The sequence below is a fragment of the Ambystoma mexicanum genome, chromosome 10, assembly GCF_040938575.1.
Source record: "Ambystoma mexicanum isolate Mex_15411 chromosome 10, UKY_AmexF1_1, whole genome shotgun sequence".
Classification (NCBI taxonomy): Eukaryota; Metazoa; Chordata; class Amphibia; order Caudata; family Ambystomatidae; genus Ambystoma; species Ambystoma mexicanum.
This window is the reverse complement of record NC_090932.1, coordinates 1652587610-1652612394: the sequence shown is the minus strand read 5'-3', so window position 1 is coordinate 1652612394 and position 24785 is coordinate 1652587610. Positions and strand designations below refer to the sequence as shown.

Below are 24785 nucleotides of genomic sequence, written 5' to 3'. Positions count from 1 at the left end.
AGTGCAAAGCACAAAGGGAGTCAAAGGATAAGCTATTGCCATACAAACTATTTCTCTTAGATTAAGGAAAGAAGAAACATTTGTAAGGGCCAAGAGTTGGACAGTTAAAAGTGTGTAAAGTCTATGCAAGATGGAGTGAGCAAGTATCTAGAGGCCAAGAGAAACAACGACAGCCAGTATAATTAAATCAAATAGCAGTAAATAAGAGCTTGAAATTGACAAATTTTCAGTCTCTTCAAACGTGATCGAGAAGTCAAAAACAAGGGCTATTCATTAAACCTCAAATGAAGATAGTGATGTGCCTACACTCCCCTGAATGTCCCAGGACAGAGAGCAGGCTACAAGGTCAACCACAAACGAGAAGCTTTGGCTTGGAGACCGACTGATGAGAGATGATGGATTAAAGCAGGGAGTAGTCTGGCGTGATTCAAGCACCTGGGTTTCGTTTCTCTTACATGCTGCTAGCCGAGCCGAAAGTCCAAGGATGGGGTAGAATGCCAACCAATCAGAGGGTCTATGAAGCAGCATGCTATACAATGTTGCACGGGCCAACCTGCTGCTATTTTTCCATTATGATCAGTATTCTACGTATTTAGAAGTGGTTTGAGGCATGCCTATTAGATAAGGGGCAGTCAATTGTGTTATTAACATTATGTATTCTATAAGTAGTATATGTACGCCTAACCAATCCCTTCCCTTGATAAGTTTTATGGTTTGCCACGTAGGATGATATCAGAGGTGATTTACTTTGGGGTATAAGACCTCTGTATAATCAAGTTTCTGTGTGTGTGTGTGTGAGCGACCTTTGCCTGACGATCGCCATATTGCCCTAGGTTATGCAAGCTGTTAATAAAGTAGCATTTTCCATATTCTTTGAGTCTGTCCGGTTATTTGGCTCTGAGATCATTATTGGTAATTCCATCTAGTACATGAGACGCTTCAAGGTACTAGAGCACAGTGGTGTAACTGAATGTTAGTGTGTACAACTCCGAGTCGCCTCTTCCTCGCCCCAGTACTAGAGTGGTGTGGCTGAGGGGAAATAACTGGAAATTACTGGGAACCACCTATGAAGGTGGGGGAAGAGGGGGGTTGGGTCTCCAGACAGGTGATCCTCCCTCGCATCACCACCCCCAGGGTCAGGATCCAAAAGCACTGGCCTTTCCCTGGCCACCCGAGAAGAGGATCCACGGGGAGTAGGTATTAAGATTCCCTCAGGTTTCTCACAGAGGGTAAAGTGGGTTGCGTGCCTCCATTGCTAATGACCAAAGGGTGCAGATTGCTCACTTTCCCCCTGTACTCAGCACCCATGTGTGATATATAATCTGTTAAACAAACTGGGCCTGATCACGAGTTTAGCAGTAGCACTAAAACACCTAGGGCCTCATCGGGAGTTGGGTGGTATCCCAGCACTAATTGCACTGGGGTACCGCCCAACGCAATTAGCGGTACTGCAAATTGGTCTGGCGCAATTTGCGCGATCCCTGAGTTGCCGGGGCAGGGGGGCAAACTCTCCATTACAATTGTGTATATTGAACCCAATGGGGATGGGTGGTGCAATTACTGCTGGGGCAAATACTGCTGGCGGTAATAGCGCTGAAAATGCGCATACTGCTGACGCATTCACCTCCAGCTCAGTGCTGGAAGTGAATGCGTCGAGGTAGGGCCATACTCTGGATTTGGCGGAGTAGTAACTGTGGCAGTAACAGCATTACCGCCACATTTTCCTGCTCAGCCCAACTCCTTATGAGGCCCTTAGGCCAGAGGCGGATTTAACGGTCGTCAGACAAACAAATGACGACCGGGCCCCTGTGCCAGGCCCCACCCCTTCCACACAGCACAGGGCCCTTTCAGCTGTGACGTCACTCCAGTTCAGCTCCCTGGACGTGTTCAATCATTCTGGTCAAACTTCTGTTTAGACATATTTAAAGTGCGGTGATTCGCTGCTGCTTCGGTGCTTCCTTTTATAGAGGAATGCGTATTGTAGTTGCCGCTCAGCAGTTTTATAGACCATTGCCTGTCAGCAGGGTCCTGTTTCTCTGAGGCACTATTATAAATGCAGAGGACAGCAGTGAAGCAATCTGTTAGCGGGCTGATTTGCTCAACGTGTGCGTGTGTGTGTAAAACGTGAAAGGCCCTTTGAAGCGCTTGGATCGGCCGCGAAGCGCTCTTCTGCTCAAAGCCCTTGCTTTAGAGGCGGCTCGGTTTATCCTGTAGAATTCCCATTGTTTAGCTACGGTCCTACTGTAATGGGAACAGATGGAGCTCAGATTGCCCAAGCGCATCCCTTCCCTGAAAGACTTGGGCCCTTTAATGCATGCCCTCGACAAGTGTATTATTTATAAACCCCGTTAACTGCTCTAGTTAAGCAATTTATATGGGCATGTTTACAATTAAACATGCTTTTTTCCTTCGAATATAATTATCCGCACTTATGAAAATGAAATATTGCCCTAGACACCGTTTTTTCCTACTAAAAAAGCATGTTTTTTAAAATAATTCGTATCTCGGTCTTAAGCGCTTTAAAGGTGTAATATATTAGCGCTCACTTGCTCGTGTAATATTTTAACGCCATGTATATTACACGGTCCCCAAATACAAGGCGGCCTTTGGCCACAGACAGCATCGACGTGCCCCTTTCAAATTACAGTTTGGAATACTTCTTTAAAATACTTCTAAATTAGCCACTTCAAATTACATTTTGTAGTAGTTATTCACAATGCTTTTAAAATAGCGATTTATTTTCTAAGGGCCGGATTTACAAAACATGTTTTCATTGGGACTTTCCAGTGTTAAAAAACGTGTGTAAATCAGGCCCTACGCGTTTCTCTTACAGGGAGCGTTTTTCACGGCCATACTGTATCCCCCCATAGAACTGATGCAGAATACTCTGACATTAGAACAATTTCTACCCGCTCACACCCGGAATACCGCCAGACCTAATCCCCACAAAGACACATCCAGAAAAAGCTGCAACAGGGCAGCAGAAAGAGCATGTTACTGGACTTACACCGAGCATTGCAGGTTTCCAGTTAGTCAGACCCCTAGGTAACTGTAATAAAGACCACTTCATACAAACATAGCTTTTGTCCTTAAAGTTTGCCATTCTTCACTTGTGACCACAATTAAATCCGCCCACCCAAAGCCCCGCCTCCATGCCCCGCCCACCTAGGGCCCTGTGTCAGGTGCTGCCCACGGGGCCCTTTGCCTTAAATCTGCCACTGCCTTAGGCCCTTATCCCTATGGCCGCGGACATCTCCCCCTTCCCGCCTCTTGGGAGATTACACAAGCAGCACAACTCTCCAGCGAGAGGAAAAACACCATTCATAACCCGGTTAAAGCCCGGCCGGTAACAGCCCACAGCCCTCGCCGAGGTCCTCGTTTAGCTCGGGCCAACCTTATCTTGGCCTGGTGGGTCATTACCGGCGATGGCCGACCCCGACTGCTGGGGTGAAAGCCATATTGCTTTTCTCAGCACAGACAGACTGACACTCACTGCAGGATAGACTAGGAGACATCCAAACTAAAGAAACTCCCCTGCCTGAAGTCTCTGACTTGACAACACACCGACAGATGGATTTCGTTCCCCTTTGATGGTTCCTTGTTCGATACCCTGCAGGAAATATCCAGATTTGGGACTTTTGATGAGTGAGAAAGATGTCACAAACAAGACCCCTCTCACTCGTGTGCGCTCTCTCTCGCCCCTCTCGCTGCTGCATCCCCCCCTCTCTCTTTCTATCCCCTTCTCTCTTCCACTCGCACACACGCTATTTTTCTCACTCTCTTCTCACATGGGTCTCTCTGGCTCTTCCTCTCCCTCGTTCTATCCAACTCGCACTATCCCTCTTTCTCTCTCTCTTGCCCCTCCCCTGCTATGTCGCTCTCTTGTGCCCTCTCCCTCCTTCTCTCACACACTTTCTCTGCTCTCTTTTCACTCTCACAATCGTGCTCTCTCCCTATCCCTTCCTCGCCCTCTGCATCATTCTCTCCCTATCTCTCTTTTCCTTTCTGTGTCTGTACCCCTCTTGTTTGTCTCCCCACTCTTTCTTCCCTCTCTGATGTATGTCTTCATCACTCTGACTATCTCTCGCGCCCCCTCTCTCTCTCAGCCTCTGCACTCTCTTTCTCTCTCACCTTTTCTCTCCCTTTCTTTTCCCGTGTCTTTCTCCCGTATCACTCGCTCTCTCTATATCCTTCCCACACGCTCTATTCATCTCTCTCCCCCTGTATTTGTCTCTCTTTCTCTCACTCTTTCTCATCGTCTGCACTCGTTCTCTCCCTCTTGATCTCTCGCCCTTTGTTTCACCTTCTCTCGCCATTCTTCCCCATCTCTCTCTCCTCTCAATCACTCTCTCTTACACACAATAGCTGCCTCTGTTCCTCTCTCTCGCTTTATTCCTCTTGAATGGAATCTTCAGGGAGACCGAGAGAAACCTATGAGTACCCTAGTCACATTAAACAATATCACTACCCCCCCATCCGCCACATTAAGCTAGCTGCACCCTCAACAGAGATAAAACATGTTATGTTATGTTAGGCGTACTTATTAAGCACACATTCACCAAAGGCATCTTGGCGCTGGAGAAGAGAGAGGAACAGTGTGCACACTGCAACAGCGCTAAAACAAATGAGTTTTAAGAGCCTTTCTGAAGGCAAGGTGGTTTTTCAAATCTTTTAGATGAAGCGGCAGACCATTCCAAAGTCAGGGTACTGCAACAGAGAAGGCCTGCCCACCACAACGTGAACGGCGAAAGGCAGGAACAACAGGTAGGCCAGTTGAAGCTAACCGCAGAGTCCGCGATGGCACATAACGTAGGAATTTAGCACACACATATTCCAGATATTCCGGCCCTTGGGACTGGAGGGCACGATGAACCAAGCACAAAGTTTCAAAACAATGCACTAGGCAACCGGCAACCAATGAAGGGTCCGCAACACCGGGGAGATGTGGGCACCATAAGGGGAGCCGGTGGCAACCCGAGCAGCCATATTTTGTAACTGTTGCAGCCGCTGAATGAGTCCCTTGGGTTGGGATAAATAAAGGGAGTTACAGTAGTCTAACCGACTAAGCACAAGAGCGGCCACAACAGGCAGATGAAGATGAGAGGGAACAAAGGGGAGAACCTTCCTAAGAATACAGAGGTGAAAATGTCCTGCTTTGCTTACAGCGGCCACCTGTGGCTCCATTGAGAGAGTGGCCGAGATTATTACCCCCAAATTCCTAACCTTATCAGCAGGGATTCGGAAGGGGACCCAAAGAAGAAGGCCAGAAGGAAGACACCCAAAGTGAAGGATCAGGAGGGATCCCACCACCAACCCCTCAGTCTTATCCCCATTCAACTTCAGCCAATTGCGGTTCATCCAATCTCTGACAGCTGTCAGACATCTCCTCGGGCACAACGATATCTCAGCCTGATCGATATCCAGTCGGATCAGGATCTGAGTGTCGTCGGCATATGAGTAACATCTGACACCGAAGGAGGGGATGAGACACACAAGAGGCCAGATGTAGATAATGAAGAGAATGGGGGACAGGGCGGAACCTTGAGGGACACCACAAAGAAGAGAAAAAATAAATAGAGGAGAGAAATGGGGGAAGTGAAAGAGTCTGAGTTCTGTCGGCTAGGAAGGAGGCAAACCAGGCGTGAACCTGGCCTGAGATTCCGACTTGGGCAAGGTGGTCGGGCAGGATGGGGTGATCGACAGTGTTGAATACTGCTGACAGTTCTAATAGAATCAGGGCACCCGCCCCACCTGTGTAAAGCAGACTGGCCATATCATCCAGAACCGAGGCCAGGACACTCTCTGTCCCTCGACCTGGCCTGAACCCCGATTGGGCAGGATTGAAAAGCCCAGTAGACTCCATAAAAGATGACAGCATAGGAGAAACCAGCGACTCAAGGAGTTTCATGAGAAACGGCAGAAGTGAAATAGGCCGGTAGTACATTACAATCACTTGTTAATTGCATAATTAAAGGACCTGTGACACTTTCTGCAGCACCTCCCCTCCCCCATACACTCTTCCCTCCAAACAAATGGCTTCTTAATACTCATCCACCTCTACAAAGCTCATGTTCCCTTGCAGGACAGGTAGCTCACTGAGTTAAGCGGTTGATGCTCACATCTGTGTTCACTGCAGATCACATGGTCAAGAGCCAGTGGGGCCAACCCCTTTTACCATCGCTCTGCAGACAGTTTTAGCTTTTGTTTAGGCATGGAGAAAGGCATTTGCCAGGCAATGCTGTAGTGGTATTAACTGGCCATTGATGGTAGTAGCTTCAAAATGGTGCGAGTATCTGGGCATATAATAACAGTGCCTTGCAAATGCCTAATACTTATACACAAGCCAAACCCGTTGGATTTGCCAATGCTTGTTTTTATGGGGACTTCAGTGAAAGACAAGCTTAGCGCTTATAAATCCAGTGGCTTAAGGCAGACCTGTTTAAGACATTTTTATTACATCAGTAGCATGCTTACAGCTCCAATTAAGTCATGAACTCTCAGAAGACTGCTTTGAAAAAATACAGGCAGGCCCTTTGAGCACAACGTTTGATGGTAAGGCTTGATAAGGCTAGCCCAAAGAGATCCCAGGAGGATGTGTTTTGGGCGCAGAGGGGCGGGAAGTACACCTACACACTGTGTGTCCCTCCTCGTATGCCCTTTTTACCCAGCTGTACTCTAATGCATTAGTTTCAGCATATAGGTGGCGCTTTAAGGCCATTTTATAGCCAAAAGTAAGTAACACATTGTGTAGCATCATTTTACCCTTGGTGCTGTGAAGCAGTTTGTGTGTCTGTGTGCGTGTCTGTGTGTGTGCCTGTGAGTGTGGCAAGCTCGCTAAAAGAGAACTCTTCCCAGTTGCGTTTATTTTTACCATGGGAAGCTGAGAGTGTCTTTTCTACATTAATGTGGAGGGCAGATTTGAGAGAGGATGGCATTGCCTGCTGGCAGAGGCATTGTTTCCCTGGCACATAGGCCTTCTTTCCCTGGCAGAGCTTCTGGCAGTGGAAGGGAATATTTTAAGAGTTTTAGAATTGGGCTGAAGTATCATACTACCTGGGCTGTCACATTGCACACCAGAGCAGCTGCACTGAAATCACTACAATGGCCTGACAATACACAGAGGCTGCAAAGCACACTTTGGAGATGGTGTGATGAATGTGCAATGCTGACCCTGCTTTCCAATGGTGTGTTATTTTTCTTTCCCTTCAATATGTCCTTTAAAATAGCATCAGTTAATTTCAGGGAATTACCTGTGTTCATCTTAAGACCAGCAGGGCCTACATTTGAAAACATGTTTACATGCAACAGTGTGAACAATATGTTGTTTTCTTAGAAAGCAACTCTCAGCTGGAAATGTGGAAAAAATCATCAGTAATTTCAGGCAATTACTTGGGACAACTTTAAGATGGTCTGCGCCTAACTTTGAAAACTTATTTAATTCAGCTGTTACATGTGAACAGATCTGGTTCTTAAAATGCAACTCCCAACTAGAAATGTAGTCTGTTCAAACCCTTATATATGTTTGTTTGTTTGTTTATTATTTGTAATGCGCCAAAATACCCTGGGGTAACAGGGCGCAGCAATTACATGGATTTGCAAAACTTAGTTACATCAACGATAATATATACATACACATGAGCACAAGAAAATGGCAGGAACATATACAAATATACAAGTTAACAAGGGTGAATACATCCTGCACAAATGGACAGGGATATGCAAGATATAGGGGCTCTGAGTGTTAGATAGCTTGCATCTTCAGCCAAGAGATAGTCTTGGAACAGAAGTTTTGGTAAGGTAAATCCATTCTGAGAGTTGTTGGTAGGGAGTTCCACAATTTGGCCGCTTTCACTGGGAAGCTGTTGCCTCCTATGGTGGAACGTTTGTAGTTGGGGACAGAGAGGCAGTCTCTATATACTGATCTTGTGGGTCTCAGAGACGTCTGTCTGTGAAATCTGTCGATGAGGTAAATAGGAGCAGCATTATTGAGGGACTTGTGGGTGAGTAATGCAGTTTTAAGGAGAATTTTATCCTTGATGGATATCCAATTGTTCTGTTGGCTGTATGTTGTGATATGGTCCCTTCTCGAGATGCCCAGTGCCGCTCTAAGAGCGTTATTCTGGAGAATTTGTAATTTGCCAGTAGTAGCTTCTGAGGACCCAAGATAAAGAGCATTGCAGTAGTCCAGACGGGACAATATAAGGGCTCTGGCAAGGGTCAAACAGCTGGAGTCAGATAGAAATGGTTTGGCTGCACAGATCAATTTGCAAGTGTAGGCCGTGGAGGAGGCTAATGAATTCACCTGTCTATTGTAGGAGAAGTTGGAATCTAAGTAGAAGCCCAGAGTTTTAAGTTTGTGTCCTACCCTGATAGTGTTGCCATCGATCACGAACGGTGAATAGGCAGGACTTAGTTTCTTTAGGCTAGCCGTAGTGCCCAGGGTGATGAGTTCGGTTTTATCATCATTCACGCATAGTCCATGTGTGGCCATCCATGCCTGGATGATGATGTACACCCTATTCACCAAGGCCAAATCCTTCCCATATTCTCCAGAAAGCGGAAGGAGGATCTGGGTATCATCTGCATAGTTAGTGTAGGTGATACCGAGATGATCCAAATCATCAAAAAGGGGCTTGGTAAATATATTGTACAGTGTGGGGGAGACACAGAATCCCTAAGGTACGCCACAAGTGATGGGTATGGGGTCTGCTGCATCTGTGGGTGAAAAAACCCTCATGGTTCTGCCGTTAAGGAATGATCTAATCCATGTGATGGCCTCGGCGGAGAAGTGAGCTGATGTGTGTAAGTGTGTGCAGAGGACAGAGTGGTCGACCAGGTCAAATGCTGCAGAGAGGTCGAGGAGGAGGAGTAGGGCAGCTTGGCCATTATCTCTGAGCATGTCGATCTGTGTTTTAAGGTCAATAAGAGCCGTCTCAGTCCCATGTTGGGGACGGAAGCCTGATTGTCTGGCTCCTAGCAGGTGCTGTTCTTCCAGGTGCTTCTGTATTTGTACATAGGCGAACTTGTCCAGGATTTTTAGCAGAAATGGTACAGTCGTTATGGGTCTATAGTTTGTGGGGGTGGCTGGGTCGAGTGTGTTTTTTTTTAGGAGAGGCAGTACCCAGGATTGTTTAAGATTGGTTGGGATAGATCCGGTAGAAAAGGAGGCGTTGATTAGCTTTGTGATGAAAGGGGATAGGTCGCGGGCAGCATCTTTGATAAGCTGTGCCGGGCACAAGTCTCCCTGGCAGTTAGAGGGTTTCAAAGACAGAATGGTTTTTTCAACTTCAAGTACAGTCACTTTAGTGAAGTTGAAACGGTTGGTTTCTCTTGAAGTCTGCTTTCCAGGTGGTTTGCCCTGGTAGGGGTTATTCAGGGATGCTTTTTTACAGGAGATTTTGTTTTGTAGAGTAGCAATGTTATTGGCTAGAGCATTTTGGATTTCTGAACACCAATTCTTGTCTTTAATGCAGGTATCTGGTGGTTCTATAGGGGTTTCTACTTCTTTTAGGATAGAGAATAATTCCTTCATATTTGATTTGGCTTGGGAGATACGGGAGTCGAAGGAGGTACGTTTAGCTAGGAAGATTTCTTTTTTGTACAAGGCCGCTAGTTTAGTGAGTTTGATTTTATTGGCTGCTGAAGGGACTTTTTTCCAAGTAGCCTCGCAGTTTCTTTTTTGTTGTCTTAAGTTTTTAAGGAATGGTGTATACCATTTATTCAGATACATTTTGGGCTTGCTTGGTCTGAGTTTGAGGGGGGTGATTAAGTCCAGTGAGGTGGACATAATTTTGTTGTATTGCTCGACCAAAGTCTCAGGGTCCAAGTTGTCAGGGAGTGAGTTGAGTGTGGGGAGTAAGTTCAGGATGAGTCGCCCAACAATGATACTCTTTTTATTTCTCGTGAGTGTGGATGGAGCCCTACTGGTCGGCATAGGTGGAGGTCTAGTGGTGGAGAGCGAGAACGATACCAGGTGGTGGTCAGTCCAAGCAAGAGGTGAGATGTCGGGAATGTTAGCTAGACAGTTATAGTCCGCCCCCAGTCGAGTATTCTACCTTTGGTGTGGGTAGGTTTCATGCTTCTTTGGGTGAATCCTAGTTCGGTAAGCGTATTAAGAGTGGTAATGGCAGGTTGGTCTTCTGGGTCATTGGAGCCCATGTTAAAGTCTCCAAGGGTGAGTACCTGGGTGGAATTTTTAAGGTTGGTGGAGATGATGGTATTAATGTCCTCGTCAAAAGTGCCTATTGGGCCTGGAGGGCGATAGATCACATGAATGTTAAGAGTTTGGGAATTGTTAATGGGAACTTTGACTGAGAGTAATTCGCAAGAGGGGGCATTGATGGTGGTAGCCAATCTCATAGTAAGACTACATTTGTGGATAATGGCCACACCTCCTCCTCTAGCGTTGGGTCTGTCTTGTCTCAGGATGGAGTAGTTTTCTGGGACTGCAAGCATAAGCATGTTCCCTGCTTCCAGGAGTTTTATGGTCTTTTAGATAATACAGCAATTCCAAACCTGTGTACCATGCATACATTTCCTTCAGCCAACAGTCTTTAAAATGCTATTTTTTTTCCTGTGCTTTGAGAATGTCCTGTGGGGTTTTCTAGACCAGAAATGTTATTAACACCAGGAAAATAACCCAAGAGCATTAAAGTATTCCCTGTAGAACAAAATCTGAAATTGGGGCCCTTTGTTCCATTTAGATCACATTTACGTGGTCTAATGCATACGTATCTGCCCTAGACACCCGAACAACTGGGTCCCATTCTTGATATTGGCACTGACCAGTATTCCAAATAGGCACTACTCCGCACACTACATTTCTTTCTGTACTGGCCTTATAAAGACCAAAGGAGGGCAGGGGCAACCCTCTGAAATACAGGAGGGAACGCCGACACCCATGTCTACCCTGGATGGGGCCGCACCATGATTTAGGGATCTGGAGGATAATCAGAAGGCGTTTTGCGATGGCTTAGACATCTGGCAGGTCCTTGGATGGGGTGTTGTAAGACATAATGGGCTTCATTCTGACTAGCCCGGTTTCCTGGTGGTAGATACCAGGATACCGGCATCTAGTACTTACCTTTACCGGCGTCTGGCCCAGCGGCATTGCCTCCAGATTACGGGTGCCGGCTGGAGCAGTGTAAATCCCCATTGATGGAGTCCCACAGGACTCCATGAGGGAATTTGCTGACATTACTGCTTTTTTGGTTGGTGGGGCACCTGGCTTGCCTCCAGTATTTAGCTGTAGGTAACCCAGGAGCCCCACCGGCGCTCCCGTAGTCGGGCGCCCCGGTGAAATGTTGGTATCCTTGGATACCAAGACTTTTATACCAGACCACCCAACTCGGAATGAGTCCCATTGGTTGCTTTATTAGCTGCAAAGTAATTGGTCGGAGTGTCTGGAGAGCTACTGGATGAGATAGGTGTTTGGGTTGACTCCAGCAGGACACTGGTTGTGGCATGGCATGAGCTTTGCGGGTGGGCTCTAGCAACCATGGTTGGGCATTCTGAAGGGCGATTGGGCGGCAGGCCTGTGTGCTTTTTTGGGTGGCCTTGCAAGTGCTTTGGCAGAGTTGGATGGACGCTTTGAGTAGTTTGGTCACTTATGTTGCCCTGGTTCGATGTTTCACGTTCACGTGCCCTCTGCCTTCTCTCCCTATATCTAGACCTCGAAAGGATGAGCCCAACAGATGCAACACTCACTTCGATGCAGTGGCTCAAATCCGCGGCGAAGCGTTTTTCTTCAAAGGTGAGCATGGCGTCTCCAAACTGGGTCCTTTCTAAGGGTGCCTCCAGATGGTGTGGGTTCAGGTTCCTGGTGAACTGTGGGCTCAAGAAAGCAAGTACCTCAATCTGAGCGTACCTCAATTTGAGGGTAACACATCAGGCTAAGGACCGAGGAGAGAGTCTCAACGCTCCTCAACCCAAGGAAGAGGAGGAGCCCAGAAGAAAGACAGAAATTCTAGAAAGAAGGGTGAGGTGCACTAGAACCCTTTCTCTGCGAGTGACTTCATGGTCAATTGCGACAAGCGGTGACCTGACTTGGCAAGAGTCGAACATCTTATTCAAGAGCTATCCTGACCAACCTTGAATTTACTTTCCTTTTTCATCCCATTTATTTGATGGACCCTCCACTGTATTGAACCGCATATACATTTCTGTTAAAAGAGATCTAACTGCCTGGTCTATGGCTAATCCATATCCGCTTCATGACACCTCTTTTGATTTATCCTTGCATCCTATGACTATATGCACCCCAGAGCTTCACAATTTGCCACTCCTGTTATCACACCCCAGTGCCCTAACACTTAATAATCATTTTTTTCTCTAGCTTCATGTGTGCTATCCAGTCTGAATGAACTCTTCAAAAGTTAAAACGATTGTCTTTGCCAATGTTAGTTTCTACATGTTGTTTACATTGTCTCCCATGAGGCGCCACTGGATGTGCCAGGGTGCGTCCTGTGCAAAATGTGACCCCTTAATTGCCCCTCTAAATCCCTAATCCTATCCCAATATCCAATTCCTGGGTCATATCCCTCCCCTCCCTGTATATTGTGCCCACACCCATTACAGCTTGGGTCGTTTTTAATAAATATGACAAATAAATATATAAAAGCACATGTATTATTTCCACTAGGTGTGCCCTGGTCCACACCATCTTGGTATAAGAGTCCACATTTCAGTCTGACCCATGAGGTGTCTGGTGCCAACACAAATGCAAACTTCTCATTCCCAGCGGTGGCTGGTCACAACACCAAGGTCATGTCTTCAGCTGGGGCCTCCCTCTGGAACAGCCTCCCTGCCACTCTGAAACTTGAGGAGAACCATCTCCGGTTCCGGAAGCACCTCAAGACCTTCCTCTTTGCTATTGCCTTCTCTCCTCCGCTCCCCTGCTGATCTGTTCTGCTTCTGCACCGTGCACCTGGTTTCCCTCTGATTTCGGGCCCAGGTACCTGCTCACCCTGCCAACCACCTGCACTGCCTCCTGGCAACCGTGCACTTGGGTCTGTATCTGTAACCCTACAGTCCCCTTTTCTGCACTTATCAGTCACCCTCTGTCTGTGCCTTAAACCTAGCACTTGCCACTTGCTGGCTGCACTACCATTTGTTGTTGTTTTTCATTCCCATGCACATTACTTTCCACTTCCTCCCTCCCCCCTTGCACTTCCCTCTTCCCTCTCTTCTGCACTTGCGCATTCTCAATGTCACTGGGCCTAGTAAGATCGTTGTTTTGTTCTCCCCTGTTCGCCTCCCTAGCCTTGTCGCGCTCTGAAACACTTGTGTACGAGCGCAATAGAAATAAAATATCATAGATCATATCATGTTGAACAGAGACAGCATGAGACATTCTGAGCATGGTGGCCTTGTCTTCCAAACAATAGGCTAGTTTCTTTGAGCCATTGATGGTCCTCAGTGCCTCAACACGCCTGCTCCTCCCTGAGGAGGGTTGTGACTCCTGCCATATTGAGAGCAAGGCTTGGACTGAGAGTGACTGGCTAATGTCGCCCACTTCTTTTTCTAGGGAAGTACTTCTGGAGACTGACCCGTAACAAGCACCTTGTGTCGCTGCAACCCGCGCAGGTCCACCGCTTCTGGAGGGGGCTACCACCCAACATGGACAGCCTGGACGCTGTTTACGAGAGGACCACCGACCACAAGATCGTCTTCTTCAAAGGTGACCCTGCAACCATGCTGCTGCCCCGGGGTTGCGCTGGTGGTTTCACACATGTTAGAAGATGCATGGATTGGGTTGAAGGTATATTGGGAAAACTCTCAGCTAGCCTGTGCCTCTAGAATGGTGGCAGAGCTGGGGAGGAAGCAGTCATGACTTGGCATGTGATTGACAGGCTTAGCCTAACACGTGACTGACTCTGCTCCATCTTTAAGCTGCTTTCTGGGCCTGACAGGGGGTCTCCCTAATCACGTAGAGTCCAATCTGATTCTGTGGGCATCACTCATTAGTTATAAGGTCAATAAATGGTAAATGTTCTCCAAACATTCATGTATCATTGCTGACTATGGAGCGGGTCAATCACAGGATGTCATGGCCCTTAGCTGACTAAGGCCTGAGCTGCAGGTATAAGGAGAGTAAGCTCCCTGAGACCTTGGGTTAGCGTTGCGTGATGTAAGAACCTGTTTAGTTAGTTAGTTAGATAATTAGCAGCATCGACCATCTCCAAGGTTAGATATGTAGTGAACACATGACTGTACTAGTACTGTTCCCTCGCCCTGTCTTGTTGCTCTTTCCACTGGTAGCCACACGTGTGCTCATTATAAGTGCTTTGAATGATATGTGTGTACAGAGTGATTCCACAGCAGGCTTATAACAGTAGTTATGGACTGCATTCTGAGCTGGTCAAATCATAAATGTGCCAATGTGACACAGGCACCACCCAATAAGATTGCATTATCATATGTCACGTCAATGGCCCATTTGTCTCCAGGCGCTCTCTGGTACTTCCTTCACTGGTGGTCCTATGAAACCTGATGTTGGCTACCGCTGTTTGCGGGTGCTTTACTCTTGTGACATGATGAAGAGTTGTACTGTTTTATCCAAAGTCAAATTCCAGGCTTGGCATCTTACATGTTGCTCCCTTCTGCCCTCCAGGGGACCGGTACTGGCTATTCAAGGACAACAATGTGGAGGAAGGCTTCCCTCGTCAGATCACAGACTTTGGCCTTCCGCTCGGCGGCATCGACGCCGCCTTCTCCTGGCCCCACAACGAGAAGACGTACTTCTTCAAGGACCACCTCTACTGGCGCTATGATGACCACGATCGGAGGATGGACCCGGGCTACCCGGTTGAGAACACGCTCTGGAAGGGCATCCCGGGCACCTTGGATGATGCCATGAGATGGTCAGATGGTGAGTTATCTTAGGCACAGGGTCTCTTTCGTGGGGGTGTATGCGGCCAACTCATTTCTCTGGGACATCACAAGGAGGTTGTGGTGAATATCCAATGAGCTCAAGATTCGCCTAGTCTTCATAATCCTGGTCAATTGTGTCTTGGTCAACCAGCGGAGAGGAAACTGTGGAACACAAGTCAATATCATCCCTCTCCCCTTTTCCCTCTACTTGCTGTAGATGGCGCTAGGTCTTATAGAGCCCATGGATAGGTGAACATTCCAAATATGTCCAACCCTGACCTCTAACAGGGGGGTGCATGCCTGGTCTTCCTTATTCATAGGGTCAATGAGTTCTTGATTATTTGGTAACACATTGAGGCGCCTATAAGTCTGGGTATGAGGCCCAATGTATGTTCCATGGCTGCCTCAAACAGTATGCCTCTTACCTGCACACACATTCAGATCTCAACTTGTAGTCCCTCCGCCATGCGCCGTCCTTTAACCAATAGTCCTATTGCAGCAAATTCACCCAGACAAGTAGTTCTTTCCCAACCTTATGTAAAACATAAAGGTGTTTTCACTGAAAAACATCATAGGCACCAGGCCACCCCCACCCCATCCCCTCCCCTATGGACAATATGATGAGTCTTAACACCCTCTAAAGGGGGCCAGCGGTGACCTCCTCACGACAGGTGTATATGGGGAGCAGGCGACTGTCCGGCGCCCAGGTGTAACGTCCTCAATCTCTAAATACTGCGGGTTTTCGTCATGGATAACAAGTTTGGGTTTCTATTGCTTTGGGAGGAACTGCCTGCTGACCCCTGGACCAGACGTAAGAAGTCTGCTGTGTGGGTGGGGTGGGGGGTATGCATTTCACTCTTCTGGCTTTCTCAAGGCAAGGGTTTGGATCCAGCCCCACCTTATTTGTTTACATTCATCACATCAGAATTTCTGGACTATAGTCCATCAGTTTACTGAAAGGGGGTACCCCCGGGAGGGATATTGAAGAAGTATCCATGATGGCGCAGAAGAAGCAGATGGCAGAACAAGCACACAGACCAGGACCCAGCGGCAAGAGCGAAGCGCCTGGCCTGAACACACAGCCAGTCATTACACAACACAATGACCATCCAACAGAAACATCCAGCTCCTGTGTGGATGGAGAGTGGTAGAGGGTCTCCAGTGGGTGACAGTCCTGAAGTTACCTTAAGTAGAACTAGCAAACAAGTCTTCTGGGCGGTGCCGGACTATCTATTGGGTGAAGTAGGCACCAGCCTCTGGGCCCCACTCCTTTTAGGGGCCCTGCGACAACGGATCAAAATAAAGCGGTGCAGAAAATTAAAAACTTATTAGGTGATAATTAGCGAGGGGGGTGGCGCGACATTTTGACTGCCTAGGGGCCTCCACAGAGTTTAATCGCACTGCTTCTGAGAACCGCTTTTCTGTCCTCCAAAAGCAAATGACCCTGCAACCACACAGGGTGAAGGGCTGTGGTAAGTGCGCGTCCTCTGGTAACATACAATTATTGCGTACTGCATTACTGCGCATGCAAAAATTATGCATTTCGACAGACCCATTGGGAAGAAAGACCGGTGGGGGTGTCTGTACTTCTGCTCTCTATATGGTAGAAGAGAGGCACAGAAGACCCCCAGCCAAGATTCTCTATTACGGTAGCAATGGACGAGCAATCAAGGCCTAGCTTCTCAGGAGGTGATGCGGGCTGGTTCTTAAGTACAGTGTAGTCCCCAAGCCCCCACAAAGGAATGTCCACACACTGTATTGGTTAGAACACAGTCTTTATATAATCAATATTCAAGGTTATGTACACTTATCATAATAACTCACTTTGTACTTAGGAAAATCAACAATGGCAAATATATACAATTCTAAAGTGGTACCACCCTTTGTATTAGATCTTATTAAAGTGCATCAACAATACTGTAACAATGTCACACAGATCAATAGAGTGAAACCAGCGATAGAGAGAGGAGAGAAAATAAGATGGTTGAGCAATAGGCAGAATACTGGCCCCTACCACTAGGCACAGTTCTGTGTGGAGATCCCCCCACCTGGGCAACCTGTAAAATAAAGATATAGCACAAGCCCAGTCCATATATTGTTCTGCAAGTCTTATTCCCTCCTATAATGTTGTTACCCCCCCAATGTACCTGGTGGAGTCGAGTTCTTCGAAGAGGTGTCGACAGATCCTTCTTGAGCGACCCCCTTTCAAGCGGGAGTCACGGATCGTCGAGAGGCGTCGAGAAACGTCGAGGAACTCGGTGTTCGGCGACGGGGAATCAACGGCCCTTCTTGAATGCCTTCCCTTTCAAGCGGGAGACACAGGGCGTCGAACGTCCGTCGACAAACAGGGTAGAACGGCGTCGATGAGGCGGCAGCTTCGTCCGAGCGGTGCTCGTCGGCGTTGGAGCGTCGGCGTCCTGCAAGGCAGAGGCGTGCGGGGCACCTCGGTGACAATAGTTCTGGACCGCAAAGATTGTGGAGACGGAGGCCCAGCAAGGGCGTCGAGTCGTTCGAGTCTTTGTGGTCTTCGGGTGGCGGGAAACCCACCGGCAGGTTTCTCCTCGGCGCGTTGGTCGTCCTCGACTTTCTCCAGCAGGATAAAGCGGTCGACGGTGCGGACGAGGGAGTCCTTCGATTCGAATGTTCTTAGGCAAAGGAGCGGACGGCTCTGGTCATCGGCGGCACAGCGTCAAGTGGTTCCCACGGCTGGGCAACACAACTTCGACGGGCCTCCAGCGGTTACACAAACCTGCGAACCCTGGTCGACGGCAATGGACTTCGACGGCGGCGATGTCCGGGTGCTTCACTTCGATCTCCTCGGCGGTCCCGTCTCGGGTCGGCAGCCTTTCGAGGGTCTGTCTTCCAGGGCGCTTCTGCGAAGATGGAGCGGTGCTCGATGGTCCCTCGGAGCATGGGAAGAGGGCGCCTTACCAGGTCCTCTCTCGGGTCAGTCTTCGACGATTTCGACAGCCTTCGGATCGGTCGAAGCAAATGCCACAGCAAGTCTTCTTCTTCCAGCTGGACGTCGAGGATCAGCAGTTCCAGTTACTCTTAGAGTGGAGACTCAGCTCCAGAACGCTTCTGAACGCTTCTGAACGTTCCCTGAACCCTTCTGAACCAGTGGTGAGAGGTCCCCAGATATACTATTCTGTCTCTCATCCACACTGCTGGCACACACTCAGCAGCCAATCATACAGAAGGGCATTCATGCAGTCAGTCAGCCAATCAGGCACACAGTGCATTCAGGCCACACTCCTCCCTTTCAGACACTCATAACAAGGAATGTGGATATGGACAAGTACCCAGCCATTCAACAATACACACTGCATTCAGGCCAGTTTCGGGCAGGGCTGTCTCAGTCTTTGTCTCTCATGCCAGAAACCAGACAACCACAACAAGGAGTGTATATTGGCCACACACTCCATTCACCCAGGTCCCACCCACAGGAGGTACCCACAACATACAGTCACTGGGAAGGCTCCAGTCAGTCTAGCTGGGCCTTCACAACAACACCATATATGGAACTTCCACCCAACAGCCAGTCAGGGGGAAGGGACAGAGTCAGGGCTTCCCAGGACTTTGGGAAAACAAGGTAACAGGCAATAGAAAGCAAGAGGCCACAGGGGCCATCTTGTTTCCTATCAGGAATCAACTGATCCCAATGGCAGGGCCTGGGTATCCCAAAATGGAGGACACCCAGAGCACCTGTCAAATTCAGCATGGAGCTGCCACCAGCCCATACCCTGCTCTGTGGGCCACCCACAGGTGCCCAAAAACATACACTAGGGGCACAGGGTTGTACCCCTACCCATGGGTGCCATAAGGGTATCCCATGGGTCTGTTCACCAAACCAAAAGAGAGAGCTGCACTGCCAGGAGTCCCACATGGACTCCTGGGCAGAAAACATGACAGAACACACGATAAAAAGCAGTAAAGGACAAGGATTCAGAGGCCCTGTCCCTCTGATGCATTTCCAGCATCACACCCATTTTGCCACATATATATATGTGGGTGGGTCAAGTTAATAATAAGTATGAGAGGTTATAGGGGGCTCCCCCCATGTATATATGCAGCGAAACGCTGTATAAAAAAATCAACCTTTTTGTATGCACAGGAAAAAATGCACAGTAATCACACAGATCCTTCTCTTTCCTCTGTATTCTCTGAACAAATCAAGTCCTCCACTTCACAGAGGAGGAAATGAAAGATGATTGGACAGAATGAGGACGCATAGACTAAAGACACAGTTTCAATGGAGTTTATTTTGAAGGAAAACATGGAAAAGGTGTCGGGGGGAAATTCTGCCGGGGTCGGCCGGGCCGTCCGCGGACCTCCAGGCAGGGAGGCCCCAACTCCTCCCGTGTATATCCCAGATGAGATGAGATAGAGTATGAGACGCACACAAGGAGCAAGGTGACTCTGCTGTTTATTAGACAAAACGGCAGGGATGGGTCAAGGAGCGTACGCGTTCGTCCTGACACACACACAATCGTGGGGCTCGCAGGCCCTTTTTACTGTATTATGACGCGCTACTTGCGTCACTTCAGAAAGTTAACAAAAAACCTATCGCCACTCTTAATTGGGTGTTCGAGTGGTAGGGTTAGTATAGCACACATATAGAGAATGATATTAGTGGACAAGGTGTAGTCAGGTGGTATATCTGGGTTGTCCCTACAATTAGATACATGAGAATTGTTACATGAAGACTCCTGAGGATTGGCTAAATTTGCTGGCGTCAGTGATAAGAGCCCCATGTTCTGATTGGTGCGCCCGTGAGCTTCCCAGCCTGGGACCACCGTCGTTCCCAGCTCTCGGTGTACCTGTAAGTTGCAACAATGTTTCACTATGGGTACATGCAGACAATGTGAGGACTTATTCATAGCTGGACGGGGGACCGCTCCCACTGTTGCAGATGTCCATTGAGCCTTTCAAGTGTATCTGCCAGTGTCTCGTAGCGAGGGATCCAGACGCCTCTGTTCTCCTGGGTTTGGCATCTCGTCAGGTTCGGCTTGGTCACGTGGGGAGGGACCGTGAAAGAGGCAGAATTCTGCACAATTAATATTGTTTTTCTACTGCGCGTCTGGTTTAATTTGTCGGTGTGACTTTAACGTTGGTGCGCGGAGTACGAGGTTGCAACATCGTGCCTTTGATGATTTGCTCTTGGAACGTGGGTTTGCAACATTGCGACCTTGGCTGGTTGCTTCGCCGAGCTCATTCTGCAGGATCAGCAACTGACTCTTGCCTTGTTAATGTCCACGGGAGCTCTTGTTTGAGGCCTACTTGGGCCTGGTGCATAAGTTGTCCGTTTGGTGCACAGGTGCTTTAGGTTATAGGAGCATATAATTTCATGACCAGTATTGTCTTCATTATACTTCTCATGGCGGTAACTGGTTTCAAGAGAAGCGTGAGCAAGCTAGTAGAAGAGTTCATGACGCGTCTTGCGTTTCTGCATTCTGAAAGCCTATGTAAAAATAATAAAGATGCACGTCCGTGAATATGCCTGTCGCCTACGTCATAGCACTGAGTATATTCTTCGTGTAGGTTGGTGTGGGAATGTCCAGTGTGTACATTTGTACAGATGTGCTTCCCGTTGTCTAGGTCGTCATGGCATCTCTAACGACGTGTAGATTTTAGTCTAGTTGATCCGTGCCGCAGGTGTCGGCATGGCCAGTGCGGGCTGCTGGGCAGGCAGATAGACACATCCGTATGTTCCTGTACCAGGGTATCTGGTCGTCTGGTAAATGGACAAACTCTTCTCGTGGCGGGTGTTTGGGTCGTGACCCTCTAGGCCAAGCGCGAGAGGCGAAGGACGGGAGCCTGGTCTTCCATTCTCCCACTTCAGTCCCCCCTCTGGTCGACTTGTCGACCACAAACATATCCTTCTCGTTATCTCCTCTTACTCGCCATATCTTAGTTATTCCTCCGAGATGTCCATAGTGGTTTACATGATCTTCAAAGGACCAATACATATATTCACAGGTACCTCCAGGAGTACAGTATACCCATCTTCCTATGTAGCTCCTGGGGTTTCTTGGGTTCTCGATCTTCACTGATGGTGGGTCTAGATGGTTGGTAATTATTTGGGTGCGCAGCTTCTCCCTCTCCTGTATTATTACACCTGTATGCTGGCCGTCATCTGCTGGCATCAAGGGGTGCATTCCCACCATTTCCAGCAACTCGTCAGTAGTGCGTGCCTTCCGTGCCTTCCAAAACCTAATTATGATCAGGGTAGCTCCAGCCAATATAGTACAGCCCACTATTATTTTCAGTCCATCTGACAGCCAGGATGGCATCCATGACCATAATAGTGAAAACCAGCTCTTATCCTTGTTCACACCGTTGCTTTCATCCATCATTTTGGAGTGCATCTGGGCCAATTGCGAAACTGCTTCTGTCAGTGTACCATTGTCAGCATCATTGGCAGGTATGAACGTGCAGCATGATTGTCCTATCTTTGCACAAACTCCTCCTTCCATTGCTGTGAGAAGGTCCAATACATATCTGTTCTGGAGTGCTACCATCCTTACAGCTCGCAGCTCCTCTTTTATTGCGTTGAACCCATTTACTGTAGAATTGATGGTCATCATTAGTTCCCATCTAGTTATTTGGAGCCATTTTGCGTTTGCGTAAGCCTGTAGTCCCGGGTGTATTATTGAGGAGAAGAACATTGCTGCTCTGCTAAATAGTCTGTGTTCTGGCGGTATTGATGTTAGTGCCGTTTCCGACCTTCCCCACAGGTAATTTCCTGTCAGCGGCTCTCCTTGTCTTTTTCTTCTATTTAGGACAGTGTCATTGCTGTTGGTCCTGTTCCCTTGCTCCTCCTGAAGTGGTGCAGATCTCTTTCTTCTCTTATCCCCTTCATCCATTCTAGGAAATTTCGCCACATTGACGTGCTTCTTAGGTACCACTAGTGATGGTACATTGACGTGTACCATTGTGCACACACCATTCCACAGGGAAGGCAGTGTATGGTATGCCTTTTCTCCACAGGCCCAATAATGGTCCATTATTACTGCTGTTCCCGCTCCCCCCTCAGGTAACTCCGTCACACTTGCACAATTGGTGTTATATCCTACGTCCACCTCTCCTTTATGCTGGTAGCATACCTTGGGCGCAGTCAACGGTAGTATCGTTATTGGGTCTTCATCTTCTTCTACCCACGTGAGCATTGGTACATACTTGATCCACGTCGTCCAACAGCGGTGATTGTGTGTCTCGATTGTTGAGATAGTTTCTTTTGTTACCATGTTGCTGCCAATCACTCCTATCTCCCAGCTGTTGTCCAGATACACCTTTCCTGTTATCGTCAGTAGCGGCCTCTCCCAGCATCCTTGTTTACCCGGAACTTCAGTGGCGTACCAATCACATGGTAGATACTGCAGTGTTACTTTCTGTGTTTCTCCTTTTGCAGGGCCACTTGTTATATATTTGAATGCTTCAGCATGTAAACTGGTCTTGTGATAACTCAAGTAGGTCTTGAGGAAGTTGTTTTCATATGGGTATGAGTCTCGTGTTTTCCATGTCATGTGCACTACAGTTCCTTGGAATCTTCCTTTCGTCTGGAACAGTGCCAAGTATATTATGCGCTGCGCTATCTTCTCATTTATTTCTGTGGCAACAAATGTTCGTGAAGCACTCATGGCGTATGGTATTAATGAGCAGACGTAGCAGCTATCCTCAGTTGTCTGCTTACCAATGCGGGTCATGTGTTGGTACCATATGTTGTTTGTGACGTGTGCTGAATCTTGTACATAATTATCAATACCTTTATTGTCTGAGTATGTGCTGCGTTTAACTCTATTTTGCTTGGGTGCAATGTTACTACTACCACCTGACATAACACCTGTTGCAGCAAGGAACGGGGGTATATTAGGTTTGGGTGCAGCAATAAAATTGATAGCACAGCTGTACTGCCAGACAGAGGCAGCCAAAAATCCGGTGATCATCAAAATCCCTATTATTTTTATTACAACTGCTAATCTCACCGGCATTTTGCTCTTACCTTGCTGCAGTCCTGGCAGCGTATTCTTGCGACGTTAAAGTTGCCCGCCTAAAAATTCTCAGAAATGCTCGTTTTTAGATGTTAGTTTTGTTTTATTTAAGCTCTCCCTATCAAATAGTCATTCAGTGCCCAGGCGAAGAGCTGTTCCCACGCTACTCTAAGTGATCGGTCTCTTAGGACCGGCAAGTATGGGCGGAGGTGGGGCATGTAATATTCTATGGCCAGGAGGAAGGCTGTGTAGTAGACACATACCCTTCTTCTTTTTAGGTATGTTGGCCTTTTTATTTCGTATACAAATTGGTGTGACAATTCTTCTGGGTAATTATCGTCTGGGAGTACCATCTACGCCTGGACAGTGGACTTGTTAATTAGCTCGCTACTTAACAATACAATAATACGCAGTTCCTGTATGTGCGAGAGAAAAAAAGAGAACATTCACGTGTTTACATGTGTATTTGTGCGAGAGAACATTCAGTTTAAGTTGCAATTATACAATAATACGCAGTTCCTGTATGTGCGAGAGAAAAAGAGAACATTCACGTGTTTACATGTGTATTTGTGCGGCCAATGGCTTTCAATTTAAGTTACAACTGTCCTTGGCAGTCAATGGGCGGGGGGGTTTTTTGCGCTCAGATGGCGGAAGTATTTTTACTCTTTGAACGTGTGACCATGGGGTGGGCAGTGTAGGGATCACCCCTTTCTTCGTCAGTTGTTGTCTCTGGGGTAGCTGGGTAGTGACACGGTAAGGGAACAATTGGGTCGTTGTCTGTGGTGGAACTTCCTTCCGCTGTCGGGGATGTTGTTGCTGTTCTTCCAATGGACCTGTCGTTGGCGCTTGGGCGGGTCTGCAGTTTGTATATCTTTACATCATGTAGGTGGTTCCAGGCACGCTTGTCCTTTAGTTTTACTGCTCTTGGTGATACGTCTTCTACCAGATGTGGGCCGGTGAACCTTTTGTTGTTCCACTTCCTATTAAAATTGCGAAGTAGCACGTGGTCACCTTTGGCAAGTTTGCACAAGTTCTCTTTTTCTAATTCTGTACTGGCGCCTTCTTCTTTATTTCTGGTGGACCCGCCCCGCGTGCGCTCGAGCTGTTGAGACACAAACACAACACTAGTAATCAAAGACGACACATATTGATACATTTCATCACCTAGTACAATCGCTGAACTTTCGTGGTCAGTGAATGCCCTTGACGTTGGCGTTAGGGGAAGGCGCATTTGACGTCCAGTAACCACCTCGTGTGGGGTGAGGTGGTGGTCGGACCCTGGCCTGTTCCTTAGTTCGAATAGGGCTAATGGAAGGCAATACAACCAACTTTTCTTTGTTGTTTGTTGTATCTTTGCAATTGCCTCCTTCAATAAGCCATTCAGGCGTTCACATACACCGTTAGCCTGTGGGTGATATGCACATGCAAATTTGTGCTTTATGCTCAGCAGGGCTGTGATATGTTGGAACATTTCGTTTGCGAAATGCGGGCCATTGTCTGATCTTAACACCTCGCACACTCCCCACCTGGGGAAGACCTCCCTTACTAGGAATTTGGCTGCTCTAAATGCATCTGGGTGTGAACAGGGCCCTGCTTCAATCCACCTAGAAAATGGGCATACTACTACAATCATATACCTATTACCTTGACATATGTTGATCATATCAACATAGTCAATGTGAAGGTGCCGAAAAGGTCCTTCTGGCCGGGGTATGGTACCTCTTATCACTTTTAGGGTTTGACCGGCCGTAAACTGTTGGCATGTGAGACAATTGCTGATAAAATTTGACACATGAGAATTTAACTCGGGACAGAACCAATCTTCTCTAATTCGTGCTGCAATTATTTCCTTGCCTGTATGGGCTGGGTGATGTAATTGGCTCAGGGCGGTATTTAAAAGTGCCAACGGTATTACAACTTTCC

The 24785-nt window shown here is 47.8% G+C and overlaps 1 protein-coding gene across 2 annotated transcripts in view; it reads left to right on the top strand.

The window, feature by feature from the left end:
* Nucleotides 1-24785, top strand: part of MMP17 (matrix metallopeptidase 17) — a 407143-nt gene that overhangs the window by 369205 nt on the left and 13153 nt on the right. For both annotated transcript variants that reach the window (XM_069620073.1, XM_069620074.1), the window contains exons 7-9: nt 11670-11752; nt 13526-13678; nt 14612-14869. In XM_069620073.1, coding sequence (XP_069476174.1) covers nt 11670-11752; nt 13526-13678; nt 14612-14869 — 494 coding nt within the window. The remainder of the gene's footprint in view (nt 1-11669; nt 11753-13525; nt 13679-14611; nt 14870-24785) is intronic.